The sequence below is a fragment of the Malus domestica genome, chromosome 10 (assembly GCF_042453785.1).
Source record: "Malus domestica chromosome 10, GDT2T_hap1".
In the NCBI taxonomy this organism is placed as follows: Eukaryota; Viridiplantae; Streptophyta; class Magnoliopsida; order Rosales; family Rosaceae; genus Malus; species Malus domestica.
This window is the reverse complement of record NC_091670.1, coordinates 27551268-27571141: the sequence shown is the minus strand read 5'-3', so window position 1 is coordinate 27571141 and position 19874 is coordinate 27551268. Positions and strand designations below refer to the sequence as shown.

At 38.9% G+C, this 19874-nt stretch overlaps 2 protein-coding genes across 17 annotated transcripts; one reads left to right on the top strand and one right to left on the bottom strand.

The window, feature by feature from the left end:
- Positions 1–239: 239 nt before the first annotated feature.
- LOC103445393 (trihelix transcription factor ENAP2) lies at positions 240–2635 on the top strand. Its single transcript, XM_008384393.4, has 2 exons — positions 240–1427; positions 1979–2635. The coding sequence occupies exon 1, from the start codon at positions 561–563 to the stop codon at positions 1392–1394; it is 834 nt and encodes a 277-aa protein (XP_008382615.3). The 5' UTR covers positions 240–560; the 3' UTR covers positions 1395–1427; positions 1979–2635.
- On the bottom strand, positions 2171–16881 carry LOC103445394 (chromatin modification-related protein EAF1 B-like). 16 transcript variants are annotated; one of them, XM_070807250.1, is made up of 24 exons: positions 16384–16832; positions 15035–15224; positions 14891–14945; positions 14714–14811; positions 13158–14610; positions 12949–13068; positions 12575–12850; positions 11675–11857; positions 11192–11272; positions 10885–10942; positions 10289–10797; positions 10118–10171; positions 9802–9862; positions 9515–9711; positions 9365–9418; positions 9186–9266; positions 8922–9059; positions 8666–8782; positions 7908–8008; positions 7539–7745; positions 7035–7416; positions 4415–6189; positions 3788–3977; positions 2171–3129 (listed from the first exon to the last, which is right to left on the bottom strand). In XM_070807250.1, the coding sequence occupies exons 2-22, from the start codon at positions 15175–15177 to the stop codon at positions 4495–4497; spliced, it is 6063 nt and encodes a 2020-aa protein (XP_070663351.1). In that variant the 5' UTR covers positions 15178–15224; positions 16384–16832; the 3' UTR covers positions 2171–3129; positions 3788–3977; positions 4415–4494. The 16 variants fall into 16 exon arrangements, with proteins under 16 accessions (XP_070663351.1, XP_070663356.1, XP_070663350.1 ...); XM_070807255.1 differs by lacking the exon at positions 2171–3129 and adding an exon at positions 3432–3632 and having other exon boundaries at positions 3788–3916; positions 9802–9859; positions 16384–16881; XM_070807249.1 differs by lacking the exon at positions 2171–3129 and adding an exon at positions 3432–3632.
- Between the last annotated feature and the right edge of the window lie 2993 nt (positions 16882–19874).

Below are 19874 nucleotides of genomic sequence, written 5' to 3'. Positions count from 1 at the left end.
CCAATCCGTCAAATGAGTGAAATAGACGGAAAAATCAACCTAGTTGACGAATTAGTATAAAGTGAAAGCAAAACAAAACTATAAGAATGAAAAATGCTACAAGAGAGTTATAACGTAATTGGAAATCAAATTAACTAGGAGACTATATGTCGTTCGTTGTAACAAAAAATAAGAGTGTTAAAGTCATTCGTTGTAACATTAAAAACAATAAACAATTGTTGTTGAGTTATGAGAAAAAAGACGTGCCGGGGATAAAAGCGTACAAACTGTGAAAACGTTAAAAACGGGCAAACAAAAGCCCAACTAGTTTCCTGCTTCTTCCAACTCTTTTAAACTCCAAAACCGGGTTCGGATCCATTGACTTCAACTCTAAACTCCTCCAACCCACTACTGGGCCCCACCCACAAATCCACCCCAACAAGTCCCCCCCAACGGCCCAACCATCACCACCACCGCCACCGCCACCACCAACCTCCACAGCTCTCAAACAAAAAACCCCCAATTCCCCCAAACCCTAACCCCAAAATTCCAAATCTCCAGCCCTAACCACCCCCACAGCAATGTCCACCCCACCCCCGCCCTCGCCCCCGGCCTCCCCCACGGCCTCAGTCTCCGCCTCGCTCACACCCTCCGCCAAGAAGCCCCAGCCTCTGCCGTGGACCCACGAGGAGACGGTGCAGCTGATCCGGGCCTACCAGGAGAAGTGGTACGCGCTGAGGAGGGGACAGCTGAAGTCGAGCCAGTGGGAGGAGGTGGCGGTGACCGTGGCGGCTCGGTGCGGCTACGAGTACGGCGAGCCGTCGAAATCCTCCACGCAGTGCCGCCACAAGATGGAGAAGCTCCGGCAGCGACACCGCGGCGTTAAGAAGCGCCTAGGCCAGCGGACCAAGTCCGGTTGGCCCTTCTTCGAGCTCATGGAGCAGATGGAGCGCGGGCCCATGCCCATCTCGGCCATGCCAATGGGGGAGATGCCACATCAGCAAGAGGAAGAAGAGCGTGATTATCACGGCGGTGGCGATGACGAAGACGATGAGGAGAACTCCAACAGGGTCCGGAGCATTGAGTACATCCTGCGGAGGCCGACGTTTGTGAACAGATTTTCCGGAAAAGACCCGTTTTTGCAGGGACCGGCGGCGTTAAAGAGGGGGAGAGAGGCGGTGGACGACGGAGATGTGGTGGAGCCGGCGCAGCAAAAGGGGAGGGAGATGGTGGAATTAGCAGACGAGATGAGGGCATTCGCCCAGCAGTTGATCGGGGTTGAGAACAGGAGGATGGAGATGATGAAGGAAACGGAGAGGTGTAGAATGGAGATGGAGAAGAAGAGGATGAGCATGATCCTGCAGTCACAGCAGAAGATTATTGACTCCATTAACACAGCTTTCGGCAGCACCTGATGATGAATTTCATCAACCTAATTCGTTTCCAAGGTAGATTTTCGATTTTCGATTTGAGTATAATGTTATGGTTCTTGGGTTCGTTGTTGAATTGGATTTGTATAGTTGACAGTTGAAGCCCAGAATGTATGCGTAGTGTCATAGAGTTCCAAGTTTAATTTGTTAAGGATTCAATCTCTCTCTCACTCTCTCTCTCTCTCTCTCTCTCTCTCTCTCTCTCTCTCTCTCTCTCTCTCTCTGCAATTGTAATCTTTTAGTTGATGTCGTAATGTTAGTTTTCCTTTTCTTTTTTTCGGATGAACGGATTCGTATTATCAGCTAAGCTTAATATGCTTCATTTTGATTAAAACTTAAAGTTTTCAAACAATTTTCATTAGTTTTTCTTTTGAATTATGGATAATGTTTGCTAATAATTCTGTGATTATGGATATTAATATGATGGATGAATGTCATCAAAGTATAGAATTTGCTTTCTTAAATCTCACATTCTATTTTACGCAAGTATAATCTGTATTCTAGATTTATCTAGCTTAACCGCATTCTTTTGTTTTCTTTTGTAATTTGTTATTTATTCTTTGTAATAGATCCTCTAACTTGAATTACAAAGAGGAGGATTCGAACTTGAGTATAGAGGCGAAGCACATCATCTTTCCGTTGGATAGGTGCTACGTTGGTTGCAAAAAGAAATTCTGTCATTTTGGTGTTTGAGGGAGAAGACAGTGCAAGGTTCACCGCCACATGTGGCGTCATGTGCCAATAATGCAAGGACGGGTTAATTTCTTTTACACGTCCTTGTGTTATTAGCTAAGATGCAGTGAATTAGTATCATACAAGTTGTTCAGGAAAAAAACTTAGTACGTCCTTTCTACTGCATTGAGTAGTTTGTGTTTTTCTAAAAGGATCCTCACCGGATACTTTTCCTAGGGATCCTAAGGATCCCGTGATCATGACCTTTCATCGTACATCGTGTGATCAAAAATCATTTTAAAAATTAAATATAAATAGTATCTAATAAAAATTGACCGTACGATCTACGATGAACGATCACAATCACAGGATCCCTAGAAGAATGATCAGGCGATGATCCTTTTCCCTTTTTTTATTTTATCAGCGTGTGGTCCTCTGAAAAAGCTTAATGTTGGGGGTGAAGTAATTGATTTGTACTTCATCTTCAACGCATTGGTTAATGGTTGAAGATTGTTAAAACTTGCACTGAGAAACTCTTTATGGCACTGCCATCATATGTCAGTCTGCTCTTAACTTCCGGTGGCAAATCCTTCACAATTTTCCGAATGCATGGACCTACCGTCCCTTCGGGGCAAGCACCCGAATGGCGGTTACTTCTGCCCGTCAAGATTTCCTCTGCACACCCTGGGCTCCGATCGGATTGAGTACTAACCGAGATTTGAACGCATCGGGATTGAATTCTGAATGATGAGTAGTGCAATGTCCGTTAACCAACGTTTTCCTTTCGCTTTCTTTGTTTTTTCACTACGACCACGATCTCCAAAAATTAAGAACTGTGGCTTTGATCCCTCACAACACAGCATTTCGATGAAAGAAGACGATCACTAAATCATACCAAACGACATAACAGTCCTGTCTGAATTTGTTGGTGAAGCACTTCCACTCCCTGCGCCAACCCTGCCCGGGCCGGGAATGGGGAGCGTCTCACATCTTTAACTCTTCCATGCCTCATGCCACCGTCCAACGAATCCAAAAATAAAAGGAACAACTGTAATTTATCTACTTATGAGTATCCTCTCCAAGATATATACAAAAGGAACGATCAAAGGCTAATCTCCAAGGTAAAGAATCTAATGATACGCGTTACACATTCCAAAGATTATCAAAATTAAGGACAGGAAACAACAGTGCAAATTTGTAACCGCAGATCATACACGAGGATATAACGGCACCCGACTTCCCCCCAACATTACTATTTTTTTCTTTCTTAAGCTGGAGCTCCCAACACAAAGTTCAGGGCAGAAAATATTATGCATTGCGGATGCTGTTGGCTTTAACAAACACCAGATGTGGATGAACAGCTATCAGGACTCTTTGCATTATAAACTGCGAACCGTTACATGTTACAATAGTTCGAGAGGCAGACATGGCATTGACAGATGTTGATTGTTCTAATCCCACTGGCCAAGGTATTACCCCAGACATCTCTAATATTCACAAGATTTGCAAAAAGCTTTTTTGCCCATAAAAATGATTGCAACACCCTTTGATCTGAAAAAGGGTAATAATGCATGCGCTAATCTACCGGGCCAAAAATAAATAAGGTCCCTCGACAAATATGCTGGGAGACCAAGAAAAATAAAGAAAAAATTGGAAGAAAAACGACAGGTACTAGAAATGGAAAGATAAGACCCCTGTACACGTACCTCTATATCAGTCTCTATCTTCCCAGAAATCTAGCCCAGTGGTAATTTACATGGTTTCCAAAAACAAAAGCAAAATGCCTTGTGCCTTGCAACGTCACTTTGGTGGTCCAGCTACATTTTTCACAAAACCTGCAAATACGATGACAACCCTCTTCCTGTCAATATGCCCTTGTCGAATAATCAGCTTCATCTAGCATTAAACCCCAAACTCAAATCAGATACGTTTTATGATTGAAATAGCTCCTTTGACTCGCAGAAATGAAAAATAAAAAATTAGACAACTCAGACAGTATTTGCGGAAAAAATAAAATATGAACTAGCAGTCGAGCACCAAAGCAATACTCAGCAATAGAGAAGTGGAAGACATATCCTACTACTGAGAAAGACAATAAGACAACAAAAAGGGAAAAGCAACGCAATTTTGTATTTAAGAGATTAGAAGTAATGCATGCTTCATCACTATAATTCACTTCAAACAGAAAAGGTTTGGGAGTATTTGAGTTTGGGAGTATTTGAGAACTAATAAGCCGAAGAATAGCTTTTTTGATGATGTTGGTGATACATTCAAGTTTATGCAAAGCCCTATCATGTTATATCCATCTTGTGGAATTAAAGAATAGCAACTACCTGTACACCGCTGTACCAAGGGCATGCAGACCCAACCTGGCAGGAACGGTTGCTGCAGCTGCTCAATTCCCTAGAATCATTCATTCTGGTGTTGAATTACCAGACATCATATACAAACTTCCTTGCCCTGCTTGCAGATGCTGCATTTGCTGCTGAGACTGCTGTTGCAGAGTCAGTTGATGTTGGGGTGGCTCTTGTTCCTGCTGCTGCTGTTGTTCTTGTTGCTGGTACTGTTGTTGGGATGGGGACGGCAGTGAAGGAGACCGCTGCAGTAGCTGCTGCTGCTGCTGCCACTGTGCTCCAACATTATGTCCATGAGAGAGCAAGTTACCAGATAACTTTCTTGGGCCTAACCCTTGACTGATAGGTGGCCCAGGCACATTCCCAGAAGTATTAGTTTGTGCAGGGCTCCCAATGGGACCCACTTGAGCGGTTGAATTCGGCATGTTAGCATCATAAACTGCTTCTGATGATGGCACTACACTAGATGAATCAGTACAGGACTGAGGAATCACCATGTTCACACCCACCTGCGAAGCACCATTTACAGGCTGCTCATCAGCTTGAGTTGGATCATTTTGAGACTTATTTGGAATCTCCGAGTTCACTTGGCAATTGTGCTGCACAACTCTCTGAACATAAGGCTGAGTTTGATTAGCTTGCTTTTGTTGTTGCTGTGGCAGTGGCTGTGACTGCGGCTGCACTTGCTGGTGGTTGGAAGCCATACCTGATGGAGAGCCAGTTTGATGTGAAGCAGATATCATATGACTAGAAGAAACTGGTGGAACCTGGCCTTGAGTGATATTATCAGAATGAGAAGGCATTTGCTGGAGTTGGTTTGATGGAGGGGTTGGTGCACTAGAAAGTAACTTTTGCTGCAACTGAGAATGGTTTGCTGATTGGGGGACCAATGGTTTCGATGTTACTGGATTAAGGCCAGACCCAGAATATGCACCTTGACCTTGCATCAACTGCATGATTTGTTCTCCTTTCTCAAGAGCTTGGCTTCCTGGAGGCATAAGCCCATTAAGTTGAGAAGGATCAATAGGATCAATGGAGAGGTTCTGATGCACCATTGAATTGCCTCTTCCCATTCCCTTTGAAAGTTTAGCCTGCTGCTGAGACTGCGTAAGTTGCCGTTGTTGAGGGTGGTGTCTACCAGATTGTTGAAGATGGTGCTGCTGTGGTTGTCTTTGTCGTTGCTTCCCCATCTGATTGGCCATCCCACTAGCACCAGGATTCCGGCTAAGGCCGTGGGATGGCAGATGATGTTTCTGCTGGTGCTGGGATGACATGGGAGTCCTTGGGGAAGATGGTGTCATAGGGGACATAGGTACCGGGTGAGGAGAAGTTTGTGACTGAAGTTGGGAACTATTTTGCAAAGTTGATGACATGGGAAGTTGAGCCTGCGTCTGGACGTGTGGCACCAAAGAATTAGATGCAGAAAACTGTTGCTGTTGATGCAAATACCGCTGTTGCAGCCTTTCTTTTGCAACACGGATGGCATAGGCTTGCTGCTGCGGCCCCGTAGCATGATTCGGGCCTTGAAGATGAGGGTTATGAGGGTTGCTGAGTGCATGGGACTGTTGTGGGGATATCTGATGCTGCTGGTGAGTATGGCCTGGATATGTTTGAGCAGATGGCGGAGTTGTCTGATTAGGAAAACCAGAACTCAGCATATTGAATGGAGTAACACCTTGGCCATTCCCTTGCGTGACCTGCATTTGAAGTTCTGGAACCATAAGTTGCCTTTGATGCTCCGGATTATGGCCAGGCTATGACAAAAAAACCTCAATAGTCAAGTAAACATAAAACCTTGGTGGATTGGGACAATTACAAGCAAAAAAAACAGTGAATATTGAGAAAGGAAAGGAAATAATCAAATCTTCTCATCAAATGTGTCTGCCAAGAACGGCGACCTAGAAAAGCAGTGAAATGACAAGTGATTGTTCTAAGTGTAACACTAGATAATCAAATTTAGTGTGAAAAGAAGTTCATCTCCAGCCCTGCCAATAGAAGCTTAATGAGGGTGACGTGAGGACTGAGGCTTTAGCTTTTGATCCAGGAAACTAAAAACCTCAAGAATTAAATATACACATGCCACAATTTCAAACTTCATGACGTATTTTGATACAAAAGAAGAGCCTGACATAAGGGAGGAAACCAACAGATCAAAAGTAACCAACATTAAATACCCCAAGGACATACCTCCCCCTTCCCCCTCTTTCCACCCCCAAACTCGTGGAAGAAAAAGAGTAATAAAACAATAAGATAAAACTAATGAAGATGGTTGACACTATGCAACTAGGCACATTCAACTTTAGCCTTTCTTCTTCCACTTCGCAGTTGGCACTCCCAGAGTGGCAGAAGAAACTGGAGAAAAATAATCAAACTAAAAAAATGAATGTGGTTAACAAACACTGTTGCAACTTGCAAGTTGGGCACATTTGACCCCAACCTGCAAAAAAATAAATCCTTGAGGACAAAGGAATCATATGCTATGAACCATTTCATATTATCTTTGGAATTTAAATTAGAATCGCACATTGCAACATTCTAAAAGCTACCATCACAGAATTAAATCTGTGTCTAAAACAATGTAGGTGCGTCAACAACTCACCCGCATCATATGCAAAGCATCACGGGGTCTTATCATCAAGTTTCCCTGACCAGAACCAGCTCCAGAGTGCATATTTACAGGGCTTGGTATCCCCACCATACTGGATGAAAGCATACTCCCAGAATTTAGCATAGATGGTGAAGTCATCCCCTGAAACCCTGGCCTTGAAGTTGGCATGCCTCTGTTCATCCCACACATCATGCTCATACCATTTCCACCAGGAACTATACGAACTCCACGATCAGTTCCTGGAAGAGCTCCAGGCACAGACAAGCCAGACTGCTGAATGTTTCTACCAGACAACATTTGATTGTAGTGCTGCATTTTTTGCTGCTCGTCGACTGGCAATGAAGATGTTCTTGGACTACCATATCTACCATCTCTGTACCATGAATAATGAGATACATAGGATTGACAAATAAATCAAAAGCATGCACTAAGAATTTTACAAAGATAATGTACACCAAAGAGACAATAACATCTCAACCGATAGAAACACACTACCTGACATTGGCACTGAGTGAACCAGACGGGGATGGCAAGTTGCTTCCAAGAACCATACCAGAAGATCCCTGTATTGAGACATTTGCCCCAGAAGGAAGTAGTGATGCCATCCCACCCTGATTTGACATTGCTAAACCACTAGAATGAGAGCCTTGATACCCAAGGACATCCGAGCTTGATGAAGTGGTATCACACAGATCCAGGGGACTTCACACAAATTCAAATACTTATATTACGCAGAATCATAGAAGGAAAAGAAGTACACGAACACGGAAATGCAAAAAGGATATGATAACATACTGACAAAGATGGATAGATGATTAACATGGAATAGCAGACTATTGTTGACATGCAAGAACAAGAACTTACGTTAGAACACCTCCATTCAAGTTATTTGGACAGACTTGGGAAAGGGCCATAACATGAGAATTGTGGACAGTCGTTACTTGTTTCAGATCCTGGTTATCATTCTTCAAAAATACACAATCACAAGTTATTGTCAGAATTCAGGAAGGAGTTCCAGTAATACACACTATTAACTTCCACACATGCAATGAAATTACTATAAACAATATTTATTTCAGTTGAACTGAAATATAAGAGAAAGACAGGGTAATTAAATTGCTTCCAGATCCCAACCACCATGTATCGTCCATTCTTGTGAGCATCTAAGAAATAATTTATTTCAGATGAACTGAACTACCTTTTATCTCACATGTATTTGGAGTTAGGTCGACAATCCATTTAATTCCAACTAGGATCACTAACACAAAATTGACAACACTCAATGTTTTGGGTTTAAGGTGTTAAGGTACAGCTCAATATTACAATTTACAAAAACCTTTAAAATCCTATGAATCAAAATCGTCAGTTTTACTGGATGACAATATTAAAAAACAACCGGTCAGATCACAGAACTAAAAGGATTGGCATCTCAAGTGTAGCATGTAATAACCGTAAGGTCCAGTATTAATCACTGTAAAATGATTTTTCGTAAGTAGGAAGGTCTAATATTTGTGATCATAAGGATGGTCTAGCTACAGAAACATTGACAACAATATCAATCAAAATTGGGCCACTGCAAGATCTGCACTGTGCTCAGCAACTCTATGCTTATTTTCACTAACCTGACTCCTCCGATAATGATGCCTCTGACCAATCTTAATTATTTTCTCAAAATGAGACTTGAGAACATCCTCTTCCATGGGCTCTTGCAAGCGTTGAAATAATTGCCTGGCACTGCCCTGCATGAAATACAGAAACACCAACCAACAAAAGTAAGTCGAAATACAATGATAGATGTAAGTTTTTCGTGCTGAAGATGAAACAATGTGAGGTCAACTTAATAGTTTAAAAGGAGCACTTTAAAGGACACGCTCTTGCCTTTGGAATGCCTGGTATTGTAGATGGATAAGGCTGAGAAGATCCTGAATCTTCAGCACTATCAGCCCCATCACCAGAATTCATATCCATTAATATTTTGTGACGCTCCTTGCACTCTTTAGGCTTGCGAAAAATACACTGCATGGTACAAAGTCATAAGAGCAACACCCAAGACATAGACTATGAAAACCAACACTTCAAATGCACATAGATCATCCTCACAATAGACAATAAGTATAAAGGTGCACCAGCAATAACACTAACCTTCAAGTGCAGTGTGCTGTTGATTGCATCGCTTATGAGTTCCCAATTTGGGCCCATATCATGTACAAGAACAACAAGTGCCTAAGGTAACAAAAACAAGTAAATCTTGTTCAGTTATTGGCAAGTCTACAACATCTGAAGAGAGAACAATTTGACAAAATTAATAATGACGTATTAACCTGATCTTCAAAAAGGGACCATGGACCTCCAGAACCTGGCTGCCCAGCAGACATCTGCAAAAAGGTTACATTCACATTCACAGCAAAAGAAGTAAGTAAAAGGTTTTTTTTTTTTTTTTCCCGTCAAACAGGATATCAACAAAGAGTTACCTTTAGTGATTTAGTTTTCCGTCCCCTATCTCGACCACCAATCAACTTAATAAATTTACTGGTATTGGACATATTACTCATTTGGGATGCCACTGGAGAAGGATTGGACCCAGGCATTGGAGTAATACTGTCATAAGTATTATCTAGAGATTGCTTTAATATCTTTGGCTTCTTGGCTGTATGTTGCCCATATAAACCTGCAGAGTACACAGTTTAATACATAAATGAGAGGCTCCATAGCATTTCAAATCAAAGGCTAAAACAAATATCCAAGTGAAGACAGGTACCAATTGTTCCATTGGACTCAAAATGATGACCCTCCAATCCCTTTTTGGAATGATCCCTCTGCTAATTCAAGACGCCGTCAGTTATTTGATTACCACTTCAGAATATAGTTCACAGGACTCAATGCAACACTTAATTTGAGGGAGAATGAATTTTAAACTACATGAATTGAAAAGCAAGCTTGCAAAATAAGAAATTGCATAGAAATATAAAACGCAATCCAAAAGAATAATGTACAATTGGAAAAAATTAAAAATAAAAAAGAGAAAATTATAAGCATGGCAGACCCAGATCATATCTAACAATGTTACTAATTACCTGTTCGTTCAGGATAGCAGAATCCAGTTGCCATCCTGGATCATAGGTAGAACCCTGCAACCATAAAGAATACAATAAGCTTAGCCAGTGATTAAGGTAAAAGAACTAAAGAACCTTCCATATTATTCCATGGATAAGTCAGTCCAGTTGAAATATGAGGACTTCATGTACCAGATGTTTGGCCTTCTTCTTTTTAGGCTTCATTGATGTTTCTGCATAGTCATATGGTAACTGCTTCTCAAAGTCCCCAACAGACTCAACCTCCATACTTTTCTGGAACTGAGATCCGCCATGTAAAGTACTCTGATCATCCTGAAAAGAATTAGTATCACCACTTGAAGCATCAGTCCTATTCGGGGCCTGAACATTCCCAGCAGGCCCAGCACCAAATGGACTAACGACCCTCTGCCTGGAAGCAGTGCGTGTGCGTTTTGTTGGAATTGAACCAACATTGAGACTAGCAGGCCTTTTCCCCATCGACATGGACTGCTGAGTTGCAGTCGTGCAGTTCCCGTAAGGCAGATCAGCTCCTTCATATGACCTAGAAGCATGTAACTTCAAGTTCCTTCGTTTCTTCTGGTTAGATTTTAATGACCTGCTACCTTCAAATGCTCCAGGCAAATAATAGGTGCTTGTTTCTCCTTCATCCTCATCATATGCAGTCTCTTGAAAACCAAACTCTGAGATTGAATATAACGACTTAGTAAGCACAAATTAAACAAACATGAACTCAATTTAGTTATACAAAAATAGTCTTGAGTTTGTACCCGCTCCTGCATCATACATAGATGTCTCGACCTCCTCTTGCATGCTACTGACGGTTCTCTGAAATTTTGCAGGTTGCTAAATCAGCAAGAATAAACCAAATTGAATTCAAAGAGTTAACAAATCAATTATGTAAGAGGCACAATATAAACAAAAAAACTCCTTCCTATGATAACCAATATATACATGAGTAACCAATTCACATTGGAATTTGATTCCCCATATTCTCCTTTTAAAATGTGATGAATCCTTGGAGAATCCAGAAACAGGAAGCACCTAATCATTAACACTGGTGTGCGGTGCATTTACCTCAAACTGAACCAAATGAGATTCAATTGATTTTCTATAGGTTTCCATTGCACCAGAGGGAACTGCATAAAAGAGGTTTTCCTGCAAAAACAAAAACTCAGTTTTTAAGAAACAAACAATAAAAAGCCATATATAGAATTCAAGTTGCCCTGGTGATTTGGGTAGTTAACTTGCCTCTACCATGCTCGAGATATAAGTCCCTATGGTTGCAAATGTATAAATTTTATGTATACATATTTATATAAATATATATTAAAAGGCACGCGAGAGTTAACCCTTAAAGATACAACACATGGGATTCTGGAGGGTGGTCACCTAATAATTTCTATGTTATAATAGTTAACAATTACCTTTGTGTGAGTGGGTGTATATGTGAGATAGATAGATAATAGAGAGAGAGAGAGAGAGAGAGAGGTTGGGTAGGGCCAATGTCATTATAGATAACTTCGCCAACAAAAATAATAATCAAGAACTTGACCATACCTCTGTAAGATGATCCTCCCACGACATTTCTGTAATGCCTAAATCAGAAATTCTCTCAGGAGTAGGAGCTTGAAGGCCAGGACCCAGAGAGTTGTTATACTTCAAAAATCTCACTGCATATCCCTGCACTGAGAGTGAAAGATCTTTTCGGGGATGCTGTGGCTCCAAATATTTGATTGGCTCCTGACCATGACCATTATTTAGAACAACATATAGCACATACAATGTTAGACAAAAGTTATTGCATCTTCTGGCTATAAGCACAATATCAATGGATACCAAAAAGGAACACATGAAACAAGTTTTACAGCAAATGAAAGCAACTTTAAGCAAAGAACCAGAAGGTGCATCTCAAAATTTAGAGAATTCATTCCCGCCTAAAATAGGCAAAAGAATATTACATTACTCAAATTCAAACATCCATGTGAGTACTCATTCCTAGAGAATTCTAAAACAATTTGCGACCCTCTTTGAAACTATAAACTTAGCATAACTCTAATCATTTATTTAAGGGTATTATGCATAAAGAAGAGAAATGTATGCATCAAGAACTCCGACAAGCCTCTCTAGTTCTGCAAGTTCAAAATCACCTTGAGCATGGGAAATAATTAATCTGATCCATGCTTAAGGTGACAGTGTATTTTCTAATGGCATAAACTCTCTCTCTACAACTAATAATAAATTAGCTCATAAAGTAATCTAAAAGTTCAAATGGAAAAAGTGACCACCAAAGGTGTCTATCACGACAAAATTGACTATCAGACATGGACCAATAATTAAACAGTTGCCAGATGCTAAAAGTAAAGGGAAACAAAGCACATACATAGCATGTGATTACCATCAATAAATTGACCAAAAGTAAAAACCATTGAAAGAAAGGTCCAGAAAAATGACCAATACCATATTAGGTTCCCCATTCTTGTCTTTGGAAGTTTCGTTCCTTTCAATCCTCATTGATTCAACCAAATTGTAGTTACAGTCCTTTTGACAAGAGCTTGAATCATCACCCTTCAGAAGGGTCTCAGCTGAAACCCAAAATTGGTTGACAGCCTTTGCCAGGTCATGAGCCACTTTTGTTAGCTCCCAATGATGATGTTGGGATTCAATTCTCAACCGAGAAGCAAAAGCAGCACGATGACATATTTGCGCAGCGGTAGTAAGCTTCCAAAGACGCTCCTATAAACACAGAATAAATGAACAAAAATGTTTACAAAACTAAAAACTACAGACATATTAATATTAGTTAGTTTCTACAATATGTAATCATATCATGCCTGCGCAAAATCATTTGCCAACCAAGCCATTTCCTCCAGGACAAAATCCCACTGAGACTTTCGGCGATTCTCCGATGGTAAAGAACGAACTGATAATTCGGCAATCCTCTTACGCTTAACCTGATTATTGCAAATGATGAAGTAAGTAAAAGCCTCCTTCAAAGTTTGTAACATTAGACATCATAAATTGCAAGGAAACGGGAAATAACCTCTATAACTCGAGCCTCTTCCAGAATAGAATCTTCATGTGCCTTGTCTATCACTTTCAAGTAAACTCCAGGAGTCTGACAGTCAGAACCTGCAGCAGTATCTCTCCCTGAAAACGCAGTCTCAGAAACCTCATGCATTGATGAATCTTGAGGACCCTGGGATATGCCAGTGCAAAAGTTCTCTCTGTTGATGTTGGAACTATTATCCAAAGCTTCATCCACCTTATCAGCTTCTGACATAAAAGGGTCACTTGGTTGTTCTCCCTCAACATTTGAATGGAACTTAACTTCATTATGTAACTCGGATCTACTTTCACTTGTGTCTCCCTCAACTTTGATTTCCCTATTCCCAGAGTTGTTTTGACAAACAGAAGCCTGATTATCATTAACAATAGCACCACTATCAACAGCTTTGGTTTCCTTATCTTCTTGTACCATTAAGCCACCAGCTGGATTTCGTGTCCCATCCACATCTGATGATTCGATAATATTTCTATTATCAGCGTTCCTCGTAGTAGTACACAAGTCACTATCATTATTTACATCTAATCCTACACTAGTTTGGGTGCAAGAAGACTCTGAATCTAAACCCTTCGTGCTTAGAGCTGCACTGCTAATTTGACCTTCATGTGGCACACTTTTACTCTCTCTATTTAAATTGTTAAACCCATTGACCTGCACCGAACTAATTTCATTTTCAGTCTTTGTTGTAGCAGCACAGGGAGGACACTCAAGGACGGATGATGCTAGTAGTTTCCTTTCTGCAACATCAGATCTCTCAGAAACAACATCAATGGGGGTTTCCTGAGCATCAATCTGAGATGGTTCACTACGCTGGCTATCCCTCAAACTTTTAAGAGGTGTAACATCCAATTTGTTTTGAGATCCATCTTTCATTGGACCAGTAATTACGTCAGGGGCTTGCACCCCCTCCAAGTCCATATCAAACTGATTATCAGAAGTTACAATCTTGGGAAGAATATCACCATTTGAACTCGCATACTTTAGGTTAGCACCAGAAGGTATATTCTGGTCCCTTTGGTTGTTTGTTTCAGATATCGGCCTCTTAGTATCCTTTGACACCCCACGGGCAGGTAAAGAAGATCCCTGACCACCACGACCCTGTATATCTACTGAATTTGATCGAGGGCCATCATGATTTGGTCTAGACCTGTTCCTTCGAGCATATGGACGGAACATAGTCGAGTCTTCTGATTCCTTGGGGTTTTGAGTCCCATCCATCTGGGAAAACTGTTCTGATGGACCTTTGTTATTCCTTCTACTAAGACGCACAGAATTCATTTCCCCTTCAGGAGCATCACTGCCGCCATCAAATAGTAAAAGATTATCAGCGCTGTTGGGTTCACAAAGTGTAGGAACCTCTGGTCGACCACTACTTTCAACAGAGTCCCCATGTGGTGATGCAGTCAACGCAAAACTACCTTTTGCTTCACTGAAACCACAACCACGACATAAGGAAGGAAAAATGAAGAGAATTAGCCATTTGACGAAAAATCATCGACAACCCATTTATGAACAAGCAAATTTAAAAAAACCTGGTTACAAACTGTTCTGGATGCTGATCAGTGAGTGAAGTAGACTGGACACTAACAGAAGCTCCATTCCCAATCTTGAAGTCCAAAGGATTGCCACCCTGAAAGTCATTAAATTGTCATAATCAGTACATGAAGAAGCCAAAAATAAATCAGCACCCTGAGATTAAATTTCCATACTTTCTCAAGAAATTCTAGCTCCCTTCTTCTTTGCTCCCTCACATCATACTCCTGCCTGTTATCAGAAAATAACAGTTCATTGTATACTACATGCAGACATGAAAATATCCAAATGTAGAAGTTAAAGAAGAAGAGAAAGCAAACCTAAGCTCTGCTTGGGCCTTCTCAATTGCTGCTCGGCGTGGAGAGGTTTTCAAACCAATACCAACTCCACCATCAACCACTCCACCCATGGAATCAACCTCTGCATTTACTAGGAGAGCAGATCCTGAGCTACATCCATGCATTCCGACCTTAATGCCCACAATCTTTAATCTCCCATCTTATCCAAAGTCTATAAAAACAAAAAAGAATCCAGAACTTATTATGTAATTTTCTATTTATAAACAAAGAGGAGAACCTGATACACAAGGAATAAAAATAAACTTTAGTTCACTAAATTTGGATTGGTGCATTGTAAGCAACCAGGAGAAAATGTCCACATTCGACTAAAAATTGAAGGGCAATATAAGCAGCCACATTGCATGAGTGGAAAGTCTTCAGGTTCAAACCAAGCACTAACAACTGAACAGGTGAAACCTAGTTCAAACAGCTAAGCATAGAAAATCAGCTAATGTATATATGAAACATCATAATATGACTGCAGGTTTCTTAGACCAAATCTAAGAACTTAAAATAAGGATTAAAAGCATTTAAAGAACTTAAAATAATAATAAAATAAGAGGAAGGAAGTATGCGAATTCAAGATGATCATAAACAGTCATCATTCCCCATCTTTCAAAAAATGATTTTCCACAATTTATAATATCAATGTATGGTAGTTTCATTCTGCAGAGCATTTCACAATTTAAATCAAATCCACGAGATGCTAAAAATTGAAGGGCAATATAAGCAGCCACATTGCATGAGTGGAAAGTCTTCAGGTTCAAACCCAGCACTAACAACCGAACAGGTGAAACCTAGTTCAAACAGCTAAGTATAGAAAAGGAAATATGTGGTCTGCCAAAAAATAGGAACATGAAAAAGCAACGACCGAAATATGGTAAGTCATTACTTGCATAAAATATACTGTACGTATATATGATTCGGTACTAATAATGCTAAGATTTTGAGCAACAACTGCATGCAAGATGCTTGCAGACAATGATTTCCTTCGAATTCACCCAGGGCACTTCCATTTACATCCACTAAAGCTACAAGGCCACTAGCGTACAACTCAAAGAAAGTACATACTCGATTCCCCATGTGGTGCACGTCGAATTCTGGCCTTCAATCCCATGTCAAAACAATAAGCGCACAGATAGCAAAACTTACACTATAACCCTCAAGCATTTAATCACAATGCATTACACAATCACAACGAAAGACACCTCCCCACAAATTGCCTTAACGAGCGAAACCCTAATTCCATTCAACCCCAAGCAAACGCCTAATTTCAAAAATTCTAGGGTTTCCGTGACAAAAACCTACCATGAGCAGAGCAGCAAAAATACCTGAAATTGGGAACAAGATAGCAAAATTGGGAGCTAGGGCACGACGTTGAGGCCACTGAGAACTTCAATTTTGGGAAATTTCTCTCTCCTAGGGTTTTGAACAAACACAAAAAAAGCTCAGAAATGGAACGGGACGGAGTTTGCCCTAGCACAAAACACCTCTCTCCAAATGTCAGCCATGGAATGGATGGTTAGACTAGCTGAGAAACTCTCAATCTGTGAGTGATTGATTTCTGGTTTTGGGAATTAGGTTTTCGGATTGATGTTTTCGTTGCGTATTTGGGGGTGAAGAGTTTGGGGGAGTATGCGACCTCTGCGAATAGTGGGCTCTGTGCGCATGGGGGAAGAAGACGAACACGAACGAAGAGGGCTTTAGAGAAATTGGACGTACATTTTGGGCTTTTTATTATTACGTCCTTCAAATTTTTTTATTTTTTCGAGTTCGATTGGGGTTTCGATGGGGAAGAAGAAACAGGCCAAAATTCAAATACATGAATTTTTTTTTTTTTTTATCACTAAAAAGGAAATAGTCCTATTAATTTCTTTCTCATCTCTTCATCTCAATTTCACATAAATTTAACTTAGATTTTGTTCTATTTATTGATACTTATGTTTCAATCGTGACTAACTGTTGTGGTCATTTGGGATAGATCTTATGCTATTTCTTTTTTTACGTGGTCATGATTTTTTTAAAATTTGTATAGATTTAACTGAGATTTTATTTTTTGTTACTCACATTTTGATTATGAATTGACCACTTACGATCATTTGATATTTCTTTTGCTACGTATTTATAATTTTCTTTGAATTTATATAAAATTATTAGAATTTTGATATGTTAATTGACACTCGTGTTTCAATTAGAGACTAATTATTATTGTCATCAGCAATATGATCTTATGATATATCTTTTTCTGCATATTTAGAAATTTCTCCAAAAATTAAATTTAGCTAAATTTGTTTAGTTTTTGTTTCTTGTTACACACATTTGATTTGTGAATTGACTGTGTTGGTCATCTGTTAACTGGTCTTATTGTATCTAGTTTTTTATTATCTTTATAACTTTCTTCAAAGTGAAATGTTAAGGAGATTACATTTTTGTACCACATCAGTATGTCATTTAACGTGGTAAGCGATATGTACATGTCACGTCAATTAATGAACCTATATGATTAGATGTTGGTTGTTGGTTGTTGCATCATTTGACACATGAGAGTGTACACCAATGTGGTTATCAAATATAGTTTCTTTAGCATTATTCTCCTTCAAATATACATAACTTGAGAGATTTCATTATGTTTCTTGATACTCATGTTTCGACTCTAAGTTGACCATTTACGGTCATTCATGGAATCACATAACGATTTTATGATATTTCTTTATTTCCGTATTTATAAGTTTCTTCAAATTTATATAATTTTAATTAATATTTCATTGTTTTGTTTCTTGATGCTCATGTTTCGATTAGGAATCGACTATTTTGGACATTATCTTACAATTATAATTTTTTTAAAATAAAATAAAATTTCTCAACCCAAAAATAATAAGCTATACCCTTATTGAATTTCTCTCTCTCTCTCAATGCAAGTAAATGGTCTTTCCACATTATCTGCAATTTATTTTAATATATATATATTTTTTAAAAAGGTTGATATCTATAAACGGTTGAAGAAGGTCGTTGGTAGTTTCTTAATTTAAATGCATGATTACAACTTTTAGCTTAATAAATACAGTAGCATATTTGGTGGGGTGGTCCTATCCATACACACGTTTTACCTTACACATTCTTTGTTAATTTTTGTTCGTTGATGTTCTTCAATCAATTAGATCCGATGGTAAAAAATTAAGAGAGTGCGTGAGAAGTAAAATGGATGTGTGGTAGCACCACCCATTTTTATGTTGAAATTTCAACTCAATATATCAGCTCAATTACTACTCTTAGACGTATCGAAACGCACTATCATTTACGTATTTTACAAGAAGACTAAAGGAAGCGCACATATCTCATACCTTGCGAATAACCTATCTTTACCGTATATTTTATAGTCGGAATCATTCAATTTTTTAATTTTTCATTGAAGATCATCCTTACATAAAATCATTCGAATTGGAGACCGTTTATGCATCAAAATATATGAATAAATCGATAACATATCCATGACGAAACTTTCCATTTATTTGATTTATTTACATGGCTAAACGATCTCTAATTCGAATTATTCTTTTTAGGAATAATTTTCAAATAAAATATTAAGAAATTAAACAGTTTGGATTATAAAATTTATACAATGAAGATTTGTTAATCACAAGAAGTAAAATATGTGCATTCCCCGTAAGAAATGCAAATATTATCCAAAATATAAGTCAAAACAAGACAATGAGAATAGCATCTTTAATATTCCCTAATGTGAATCAATAAAACAAAATATAAAAACAAAAATTAAAACAAAACAAGACAATGAGAATAACATCTTTATTATCACTAATATGAATCTATAAAATAAAATATAAAAAAAAATTAAAACACAGAACATTTTCTTTACTCTTGGGTGGATGGTAATTTTCCTCCCCAAGTAGTCTGATTTCAACTTGTGTTCCTCATTTGCAAGTTATCATAATCACCCAGTAAAAACTTGACGATTATTAATCGATTTGCCCCTTGAAATTATTTAATCTCATTTTGCACTTTGGAATTTATTTTGTCTCATTTTGCCTCTCGAAATTGCCATTTTCTTCTCATTTAATTTTATTTCACCCAATTTTTGTCAATTTCATCAAATAGTCCTTAAATTAAAATTAGTTGTCGACTAAACTCAAGAACTAGATTCACAAGTCTATATTCATCTTTCCTCTTTCAGTTAACCTTAATTTGTTTCCCCTCTTTTCTCGCAACAATTCACATTTGGCCTAGTAAATATGGGTTGATCAACCAAAATCTTAACCTAAGTGCCACGTCGTCAAGCATAGGGCTTATCTCTACATGCGTAAATAAATGAAATGTCCTCACTTCCCTTTAACTTAATGTCTATTTGATGAGCCGATATTAGGTTCGATTGTAAGTGGTATTCCTTTTCACATTAGTACTACAATTTAGTGATATTCCTCTTCACTTGTAAGTGAAAAATATTAGGTTCAATTCTCACCAAATGCGAATTTGAACCACATTATTGCTAGCCTATTGTGAGACTTAGCTCACTCCTCCACCCTTAATGTAGATAATATTGTTTGTTAAAAATGCCTATTTGACGAAATAAACGAAAATAGAGTGAACTAAGACTAAATGAGACATAGATGAAAATTTCAAGGATAAAGTGAGACAAAATAGGTTTCATAGAGTAATTTAAGATTAAATGACTATTACTATCCACCTTACTCTTTCATTTCTACTTATTTCTCCTTAAGACTTCTTTATATCTTACTAAGTAATTAGGAGAAAATTTTTGCCCTCCCAATCCTTGTATCACGTTCTATCCAGTGACTTTTGATCTCTA